A 10628-nucleotide genomic window follows, 5' to 3' on the forward strand; every position below is an offset into this window, starting at 1 on the left:
CAACACTTAGTCCATCAACGTATAGCTACAATACATATCAACACTTAGTCCATCAACGTATAGCTACAATACATATCAACACTTAGTCCATCAACGTATAGCTACAATACATATCAACACTTAGTCCATCAACGTATAGCTACAATACATATCAACACTTAGTCCATCAACGTATAGCTACAATACATATCAACACTTAGTCCATCAACGTATAGCTACAATACATATCAACACTTAGTCCATCAACGTATAGCTACAATACATATCAACACTTAGTCCATCAACGTTAGTACAATACATCAACACAATACATATCAACACTTAGTCCATCAACGTATAGCTACAATACATATCAACACTTAGTCCATCAACGTATAGCTACAATACATATCAACACTTAGTCCATCAACATAGCTTACATATCAACACTTAGTCCATCAACGTATAGCTACAATACATATCAACACTTAGTCCATCAACGTATAGCTACAATACATATCAACACTTAGTCCATCAACGTATAGCTACAATACATATCAACACTTAGTCCATCAACGTATAGCTACAATACATATCAACACTTAGTCCATCAACGTATAGCTACAATACATATCAACACTTAGTCCAACAACGTCCATCAACGTCCATCAACGCTACAATACATATCAACACTTAGTCCATCAACGTATAGCTACAATACATATCAACACTTAGTCCATCAACGTATAGCTACAATACATATCAACACTTAGTCCATCAACGTATAGCTACATATCAACATATCAACACTTAGTCCATATCAACACTTAGTCCATCAACGCTACAATACATATCAACACTTAGTCCATCAACGTATAGCTACAATACATATCAACACTTAGTCCATCAACGTATAGCTACAATACATATCAACACTTAGTCCAACAACGTATAGCTACAATACATATCAACACTTAGTCCATCAACGTATAGCTACAATACATATCAACACTTAGTCCAACAACGTATAGCTACAATACATATCAACACTTAGTCCATCAACCTCAAGTGATTGAAATGCACACATATGTGATGATTTGAGTACACAATATCAAATGAAATATGACGGCAAATTACTTAATTTGATTAAATTGCTTGTTAACCTGGGTCTGGTTTAGCAATTGTGATACTTTCTCTGACTGGCATCAACTCATTGATCTTTCCAGTGCCTGCCTGTCAATGATGTGTGCAGCTTTTTCTGGACGCTAGGATATGAACACAGCCATCACCACGGTTGTACAAGAGTAGCAAAACTCCTGTATGTTGTGTTTGTGCTGACATGCTGGCATGACTGATTTGAATAACAACACATGCAATGTTATCTTTCCCCCTAGGGGAATGTATATAAAGATAAACCACCTCATTGGCCACCAGCACAGCAAGCAGAACGAGCAGCTCACCAACCAAACGCAAATATGATGGGAAAGGTTTGTATTTTAGGCCATTTTACATTTACAGAAACTACATATGCAAGCACACATACAAACACATTGTATATTTAATCAAACACATATGTTGTTATTTAGACTAATTTCATCATACAGTATATCTGTAGGCTGCCTATATCACATCTTTACTTTGTTGATTTTCCATTGATTTCCTGATTAATGCTACTTCAAAAATGATCCTTGTTCTTCCATCAGATCATCTTCTACGAGGACAAGAACTTCGGCGGCCGTCACCATGAGTGCATGAGTGACTGCGCTGATCTTCATTCCATGTTCAACCGCTGCCAATCCATCAGGGTGGTGAGCGGTATGTTCATGATCTACGAGCGCCCCAACTTCATGGGACACCAGCATTTCCTGAGGAAGGGAGAGTACTCCGACTACATGCGCATGATGGGAATGAACGAGTGTGTCAAGTCCTGCCGCATGATCCCCATGGTAAGGGAACTGTCCCATACCATTATTTCTCAAACACATATGATGTACTTACTGTATCACTGTGTATTTGAGAGTACTTACACATAATCTAGGTTTTGATCATAGTATATCACCAAACCATCTATGGGGGGTGTATCATGTTATCCTTAGTGGTTAATCATCAAACATTTACATAATCAATCTTCAATTCCTTAAATCAGTTAGATTGCTAGCCTTTCTGTGAGCATCTAAATAGTCATTTTTGTATTGGCGTGTTAAATAACAATAAAGAAAAGTTATATTTAGAACACAGATGATCATGGAATATAACCCTGTCTTCTTTTCTGTCCCCTCCAGCACCGTGGTAACTTCAAGATGAGGCTGTACGACCGCTCTGACATGGGAGGCCAGATGATGGAGCTGGATGACGACTGCCCCAACTGTATGGACCGTTTCCGTATGTCCGACTTCAACTCCTGCAACGTGATGGACGGCCACTGGCTGATGTACGATCAGGCCAACTATAGAGGACGCCACTACTACCTGAGGCCCGGCCAGTACCGTAGATACAACGACTGGGGAGGCATGAGCTCCAAGATCGGCTCAATCAGGCGCATTATGGACCTCTAAAGAAGGAAGGGTCCTTGTAAAATGTCTACTTTATGCCTTGTTTCACACACTGAATAAAATGGTGTCAGTGCTCAAGTGTTTTCAGTTTTGTTCTTGCTCTCTGAGCATTGCAGGCCTGCTCTCCAGTGTGGATGTTAGCAGCAGGGGTGGCACCACGACACCCGACATCCTCGCTCTGCTTAGAGGGATCAATAAAGCTATTGCAGTATTGATCAGACAGGAGTCAAAGCGTGATCTCTATTATACTGTACTGGATCATTCATGCTCTACCCTCATTACTGTTCAGTGTTAACCAAACAAACCAGTTTCAGTGCTCAAAGCGGTCTAAAGGCCAGTGATTTATGAGAAAATGATACTCTGAGATGTCTTAAAAACACAAAGGCCATTCAACTGAAAAGTGTATCCTCCTTAATGGAGTTAACATACTATACTCGATATTGTGCATTTGTGGTTGCTGTGCAGAGTTACACATCCACAGATAAATGCATTCATAAAGCCCTTTCTAACGTAACAAGCTACTATGTGGCTATCTCTACTAGGCCTCATAGACGTCAGGACCTCCCTGCTTCCACTGGAGGCCAAGGGTGCAGATATGTGAAGCCTATAGAGCTAAATATTTGAAGGGCCAGAACTATCTTGTCTATGCATAAACTATCATAGTTAGTCAATTTTGTATGCTCATATGTCTGATTACATACTACCTAGTAGCGAGTTGTGTTGTCATGCTATTGGAGAACATATTATGTTGGAGAATAGTACATATAAGAACAATTTCTTACAAATAACTGAATCGAACAAAGAAATCAGAGGTATGTATAGATAGTAAGCATAGGATGAAGGATTTGATTGGAAACATACTATCCTATATAACTGAAACAATAAATCAAATACTTTTCAAATAACATACGAATGTGACTCACATCAAGTTTATATTTTGAGACATGCATTTGTAAACATACATCACTTGTATTTCAATTTCAACATCAATCTTTAGTCTTCATATTTAATATTTAATGTATAAAATATTTCATAATTACATTTAATTTAAGAAAATACAACATTAAATAATATATTTTAAGTGCCAAGCTACATGTACAGACAATTTGGGATTTTTGTAACTGCATTTAAAATAGGATCTCCCACTGTAGTCCTATTTCTATACTGAGGGTGGCAAAATAATACCAAGTACAGATAATAACATACATACAAATACATTTGTTTATTAGATTACCTATACTGAAAAAACCTATACTGTCATATACTATATACTGAAAAAACCTATACTGTCATATAATATATACTGAAAAAACCTATACTGTCATATACTATATACTGAAAAAACCTATACTGTCATATACTATATACTGAAAAAACCTATACGGTCATATAATATATACTGAAAAAACCTATACTGTCATATACTATAGACTGAAAAAACCTATACTGTCATATACTATTTACTGAAAAAATCGATACTGTCAAATACTATATATTGAAAGAAATCTATACTGTCATATACTATATCCTGAAAAAAACTATGCTGTCATATACTATATAGTGAAAAAATCTATACTGTTAAATACTATATCCTGAAAAAAACCTATACTGTCATATACTATATACTGAAAAAATATATACTGTCAAATACTATATACTGAAAAAAATCTATACTGTCATATACTATAATCTGAAAAAAACCTATACTGTCATGTACTATATACTGAAAAAAATATGTGTGATAGATTCCACCCATCCCAAATAGTTCAGTTCAACCCATTCATGAAAGTATAGTTATGTATAGTGGAGACATTGGAAAGCACATCACATTTCAATTGGAAGAAAAGCAGAAACATACAAAAAGGTGAAAAAGACCAAACAGACAAATCTTTCCTTGTGTGAATCCCACTTATTGTATTATTGTCTCGTTATATAATGGTAAGATGTATGTATCACGGTCTTCCTCCTCTTCATCTGAAGAGGAGAGGCGAGAAGGAACGGAGGACCAAAATGCGGCGTGGTGTGTTTTCATGGTGAATATTTAATTAAAGAAAGTACTGAACACTGAATACAAAAACAATAAACCAATAACGACCGTGAAGCTATCAATGAGACCTGTGCTGACACAAGCAACTAGCATAGACAATCACCCACAAACAAACAGTGCAACCCAGGCTACCTAAGTATGATTCTCAATCAGAGACAACTAATGACACCTGCCTCTGATTGAGAACCATACTAGGCCGAAACATACAAATCCCAAAATCATAGAAAAACAAACATAGACTGCCCACCCCGACTCACGCCCTGACCATACTAAATAAATACAAAACAAAGGAAATAAAGGTCAGAACGTGACAGTATGGGATTTTCACTATAGGATTAACCTCTCTAGTCTATCATTTAAACATTTTGACAAAGAGGTGTCCATACCCTGGGTTTACTTATTGTAATGGTTGTGATTACAAAATGTGTAATTCATGAAATATTCACAGAAATGCATTGAATAACATAATATATTTAATAGAGAAATGTATATTTCATAAAGAGTGAATAACTTCAAATAAGTATAACTAATGGCTGGCACGAAATCTCAAAGAAAGAAACACTGCAGGAGCTATGATTACCAATACCTTGTCATGCATTGCCATGTTTGAGTACATACAAAATAAAGCTACATGATCTCTTGGTCATAGCCAAATGCTACCATAACCTGTCCATTTGGGAAAAAAGGTGTACCCAACCTTTTCTCCTCCCCTTTGACCTCTTCAGGACGACACAATGGCACTATGTGCAAAAGACCACTGGGTATTACAATATGAATGGCACATGCAGAGTCTGCAATTCATGTTCACTATATATGTGACAGGTGGAGTCTTCAAAGGGCTGGGCAGACCACACCGACAAGGCACAACAAGCCCAGCTATCATGGGGAAGGTAAACCTTCGAAACAGCTATGAGGGATCATAGAGTAGAATAGTAAAAAGGGTGTTCATGGCAATATCAATTTCAGGCATTCCCATTGAATTCATGTGAGTGTTTTTGTGTTCTGGTATTCTTGTACCACCATTGATTAGAATTGAAAGGATTAAGCTTATCCTTGATCAATTAATCTTTGTATTAATCCTTGATCAATCTTCAATGTTCTGTCTTTATGAATATTAACGACATGATGTAATCTTTATGCCTAGATCATCTTCTACGAAGACAAGGACTATGGTGGCCGTCACTTTGAATGCAATGGTGACTGCACAGACATGCTCGGCCTTCTCAGCCGGTGTAACTCCATCAAGGTGACATGTGGATGCTTCATGATCTATGAGAAGCCCAACTACACTGGCCAACAGTACTACCTGTGTCGAGGAGAGTATCCTGACTACAATCGTTGGATGGGCACAAATGACAACATCAACTCATGCCACATCATCTCCTCGGTGAGCTCTCTGTTTGTATGACTGCCATTACAAAAATTAAGTTAATAAATGTGTATTCATGGACAGTTTATCAAAAGTTCATGAATATATTGCTCCAGTTAACCTTTTCCTGAAATAAAAGCAAAACGTTTACTTGTATTCTATGTTTATTTCACTTTCCCATAGTACAAATAGTACATTCGCTATAAAATTATGTTCAGATGTATATATAGTGGAATCTATATATATTTCACTCTCAAAAGGTAAACTTGGAGCATTCTAATTTGGGGCATAAATTATGCAAATGATAAAGTGTGGAATTCTGCATAAACATGCTCCTGAGAGATCATTGCTAAATTCTTGAAGGGTTTTAATCTTGTGATTAAATGTCACTTATTACATTTGTAACAAGTTGGTGCAGGTGTGTGTGTGTAGGGCTGGGGGTGTGTAACCATAATGATTTGTAATGCTCCTCTGATTATCAAGATAAAGATAGAAGTTCTAAGATGGCACAATTCTAATGTTTTTTTTCACCTTCTCAAATCAATATCAGGTGCCTGGATCCTACAACATGCGTCTCTTTGAGAGACTAGAGTATGGTGGGCAGATAATGGATCTGGTGGATGACTGTCCCAGCGTCATGGATCGTTTCAACATCAATGACATTTTCTCTTGCAATGTGAAAGGAGGAAACTGGCTGTTCTACGAGCACCCAAACTACAGGGGGAGGATGTACCTTATAAAGCCTGGGTATTACAGGAGATTCAGCGAATGGGGCGGCAGGAGTGCCAGAGTGGGTTCTATTCGACGAATCATGGACTACTAAACATACCATCCTATCAATGAATTGGACGTTGTGGCTGGCATCTCTGTGGATAGCTAGGACTCATGGTGGGACAATTGGACTCAAGTCAAGAGATTGTATACCCCACCCTCACTGCACGTTAATGGAGAATCTAATTTCCTGTTATTGGTATAAAACACAAACATAAAAGTAGAGAGAAGGTGAAAATTAAATCGGAGAAGATGTCGAACAAACCACAACGACATGATGGGATATAAGAAGTTCCAAGGAGAGACAACTGATTACAAAGCCTATGGGCAAAAATTATACTTTTAAATTGGAATATCTTCAGACAAAAACAAAGAGGACCAATGCAATACACACTTCACCATTTTAAAATACCTGTATTGTTATGGCATGTTCAGCTGATCAGGTTCTTCATTTTTGATGTCATATTGACCTTTGTATATGATGGACCAATACTTATCAATGATGATCTCTGACTATATAATTTGATCACATTCAGTCTGCAAATGGTAGCAAGTCTCTGGCTCTGTTCTTGACCAATGACTCAGTGCTACAATAAACAAATGGAAACATGGAACTCTGATATTCTAGTAATTAACTATTCAATAATCCCACCACAATTACCAGATGGCATATCACACAATTCAAATATCGGCCAGACATTGGTTCATTATAGAGATGCATATTCTGATCGCTCTATTGATTGGCTATTTATCTTCCTGATATATTTGTCAGGGACCATGCAAAACAATTGTTTCACCGAATTTTAGCTACCTAGCTTATTTTCATTTGCAGCCCCTATGCGTTGTAACCGTGACTTCATGAAACAGTGAATTATAAAGCAAAGGTGTCCATGCTTGGCTTCTCAATATCGAGGACAGGTAAGACCATGTTGGTAAAGGTAGATCTATGTCTTATGTGGGCCATGTTCATCGCTCTGATTAGATGCAGTATACAACACATATGCTACTGTAAATTGATAATTACCATGTATTATTTTACAAAGATTGAATTATATGAATAAACTAGGCTAAGTGGATTCTTAAAAAGTTCAAAGAAATACTACTATTTTTCATTTCATGGCCGTGTATGGGCACTCTAACGTCTAGCTGGCTACCACTGTATAATGAATATGGTGTTGATAGGTTTTGCTGATGCTGTGCAGTGTACTGTATCAGTCTGGTATACAGTAGTGTTTTCTGAGAATTGTGATGAACATGGGGGAGAGAACAATAACTGGTTACGCCCGGCCATCTATACAGAAACAGATTTTTTTCACCCACCTCCACCATTGACTATGACTGAGTGATATATTTGAATGACAATACTTTGTGCTGTGCAATCACACAGCTGCCCTGTGTGTGTGATTTTTAAAAATAAAAGACAGTGCTGGATTGAGGGACATTGAGCATTGAGCCGTCACCCCCATCCACCGCCAACATGACTATGGGAAAGGTAAGGAAGAAGGCCATGGTTTTACAACTTTCCAGATTTGTATGCACTAAAACGGAACAGTTTCACAGTAATATTTTATAGTATTTATTAAATGTTACATGCACAGTTTCTACAAATACATAAAATAATGCTACTAGTTTAGCAGACAGATCTCATGCAGTTCAGCAACAGTAGTCCTGTAGATCTTAGGGATAATGATGTTCTGTGATGTGGTTGGTTGCAGATCATCTTTTACGAAGACAGGAACTTCCAGGGTCACTCTCATGAGTGCAGCAGCGACTGTGCTGACCTGCACTCCTACTTCAACCGCTGCAACTCCATCAAAGTTGAGAGCGGATGCTTCATGGTCTACGAGCGCCCCAACTACATGGGAAACCAGTACTTTGTGAGGAGGGGAGAGTACTCAGATAACCAGCAAATGATTGGCATCAATGACTGCATCAGGTCCTGCCGTATGATCCCCATGGTGAGTGAGGTTCGAAATAAAAGTAATGCAAATACAAGTAAAACAAATACAAGTAACACAAATACAAGTAAAACAGATACAAGTAACACAAATACAAGTAAAACAAATACAAGTAACACAAATACAAATACAAGTAATACATGTAATACATCTAGGGCCAACGCGTTGTATGGTGGGTTGAAGGAAAGTAACTGTTTATCAATGAATTATGCAAATATATGCATATATTTAGTTTTATAGCAGGGCCAAAGTCATAACCAGATACATTTGAACTCTGTAATTGTATTACATGTATTTTATTGATTAATTATGAAAGAGTGGTTGTGCATAAATAAGCTACCGACATATAACATGAAGCTGCCATCAGATTAATCAGTCACACATTTGTTGAATGTAACATACATCTAAATGCCAACTAAAGCCTGTAGCAACGTTTATCTCTGAAATCACCATTATATTTAAGTCAATGTAAGAAATATACAAATGACACTGCATTTGAGCACACAGTTACCATGTAATAACTATGCAGTAACTATGCAGTTACTGTCTAATAACTATGTAACACCTGTTTGATCCTGTTACAGCACAGTGGCCAGTACAGAATGAGAATGTACGATCGTCCTGACATGGGCGGCCAGATGAATGAGCTGAGTGACGACTGCCCCAACGTCCAGGACCGCTTCCGTATGTCCGACATCAACTCCTGCAACGTGATGGATGGCCACTGGCTGATGTACGACCAGCCCAACTACAAGGGCAGGCAGTACTATGTGAGGCCCGGCGAGTACAGGAGGTTCAACGACTGGGGAGGTTTGAGCCCCAAGATCGGCTCCCTCAGAAGGATCACCGACTTCAACTGAACGAGAGCTCCAATTTGAACTATCAACTGTCAATCTTGACCACAATAAACTTTGATTCATAATCAAAAAAAACTCTGTTTTATGTCTTCCACTTCTCTTTGAGAAGGTTATTGGTATCTTCTCAGAACTCAACCCCATTGCTAGAAACCCTCACTGATAATTCATGCAAAGTTTGTTGATTTCAATAAACCTCTTCATGCAGTCCAAATACACTTCTTGATACAGCATTTGAGATAGATGATTTATCTTGTTCTACAGTAGGCTGTAGATATCTAAACGCTACACAAATCAGCACAGCACCACAGCCATGAATGTTCCTTGTTACATATCAAAACACCTAATCATTACTAGAACATATTTTTTTCATGTCAAAAAAATTGAGATTAATCACCAAACCCCACATTATACGTGAGAAAATACATTTCGTTACAGCTATCGCTCTTACTTTGGCCTAGTGTGTTTTGGCCTGTAATCAGACAAAGCATGAATCCGCTCTCTCCCTGTTTGGTGCCCCATAAGGGATTAGCCAGCTGTACATGTATTGTGCCTGAATTTATCCATACCATGATCCTAACTGTATACAATAGTGCTGACTGGGGAACGTAGTGAATTTGAGGCATCCCATCAATAATGATGAGTGCCCCTGTAAATCCTACATTCATATAGTTGCAGTGATATTGAAACTTTAACTGTGCCTAAATCATATACAATTATCATTACGGATCATAAAAATGTATTGATGAACATCATGCAAATATGTTTACTAATTGTACAAACCATAATTCAAATGCCTGTTAATCACTTCCTTTTCTTTCTCTGTACCTGCTACAGTTAAACGAGAAGAATCAGATTTTTACAAGGTTGTTTTGGTCTTACTTATTCCTTTGATCTTATTTATAGGTCATATTTCATTATATATGAATGCAGCTTGTTTACAAGAACACACCTATCAAATAATAGAAAGATACAAATATTTAACAAAATGTAGGAAACCAAGGAAAGGAAAACAATAAGGACACTGGAGCATTCTCTGGTTAGATGCTGAGTTTAATGAGCTATGTACTATAACCAACAATATTTGTCAAATACAAT

The 10628-nt window shown here is 37.5% G+C and overlaps 3 protein-coding genes across 4 annotated transcripts; all 3 read left to right on the forward strand.

Annotated features, from left to right (window-relative positions):
- Window positions 1-1365: 1365 nt before the first annotated feature.
- On the forward strand, window positions 1366-2604 carry crygm7 (crystallin, gamma M7). The gene is made up of 3 exons (XM_029644123.2): window positions 1366-1466; window positions 1683-1925; window positions 2262-2604. Exons 1-3 carry the CDS (start codon window positions 1455-1457, stop codon window positions 2532-2534), a joined length of 528 nt encoding a protein of 175 aa, XP_029499983.1. The 5' UTR covers window positions 1366-1454; the 3' UTR covers window positions 2535-2604.
- Window positions 2605-5413: 2809 nt separating this feature from the next.
- Window positions 5414-7332, forward strand: LOC115110581 (gamma-crystallin M2-like). Of its 2 annotated transcripts, none has more exons than XM_029636362.2 (3): window positions 5414-5468; window positions 5723-5965; window positions 6498-7332. In XM_029636362.2, the coding sequence occupies exons 1-3, from the start codon at window positions 5460-5462 to the stop codon at window positions 6768-6770; spliced, it is 525 nt and encodes a 174-aa protein (XP_029492222.1). In that variant the 5' UTR covers window positions 5414-5459; the 3' UTR covers window positions 6771-7332. The 2 variants fall into 2 exon arrangements, with proteins under 2 accessions (XP_029492222.1, XP_064869439.1); XM_065013367.1 differs by having other exon boundaries at window positions 5425-5563.
- Window positions 7333-8105: 773 nt separating this feature from the next.
- LOC115110575 (gamma-crystallin B-like) lies at window positions 8106-9744 on the forward strand. Its single transcript, XM_029636348.2, has 3 exons — window positions 8106-8210; window positions 8434-8676; window positions 9261-9744. Exons 1-3 carry the CDS (start codon window positions 8196-8198, stop codon window positions 9534-9536), a joined length of 534 nt encoding a protein of 177 aa, XP_029492208.1. The 5' UTR covers window positions 8106-8195; the 3' UTR covers window positions 9537-9744.
- Window positions 9745-10628: the final 884 nt, after the last annotated feature.

The sequence above is a fragment of the Oncorhynchus nerka genome, linkage group LG3, assembly GCF_034236695.1.
Source record: "Oncorhynchus nerka isolate Pitt River linkage group LG3, Oner_Uvic_2.0, whole genome shotgun sequence".
NCBI classification, from domain to species: Eukaryota; Metazoa; Chordata; class Actinopteri; order Salmoniformes; family Salmonidae; genus Oncorhynchus; species Oncorhynchus nerka.

Excerpts from the sequence above, each read along its gene's own strand:
- crygm7 (XM_029644123.2), top strand. Across the intron at positions 1,926-2,261 it reads CCTGCCGCATGATCCCCATG|CACCGTGGTAACTTCAAGAT; the intron begins GTAAGGGAACTG and ends TGTCCCCTCCAG.
- LOC115110581 (XM_029636362.2), top strand. Across the intron at positions 5,966-6,497 it reads CATGCCACATCATCTCCTCG|GTGCCTGGATCCTACAACAT; the intron begins GTGAGCTCTCTG and ends AATCAATATCAG.
- LOC115110575 (XM_029636348.2), top strand. Across the intron at positions 8,677-9,260 it reads CCTGCCGTATGATCCCCATG|CACAGTGGCCAGTACAGAAT; the intron begins GTGAGTGAGGTT and ends ATCCTGTTACAG.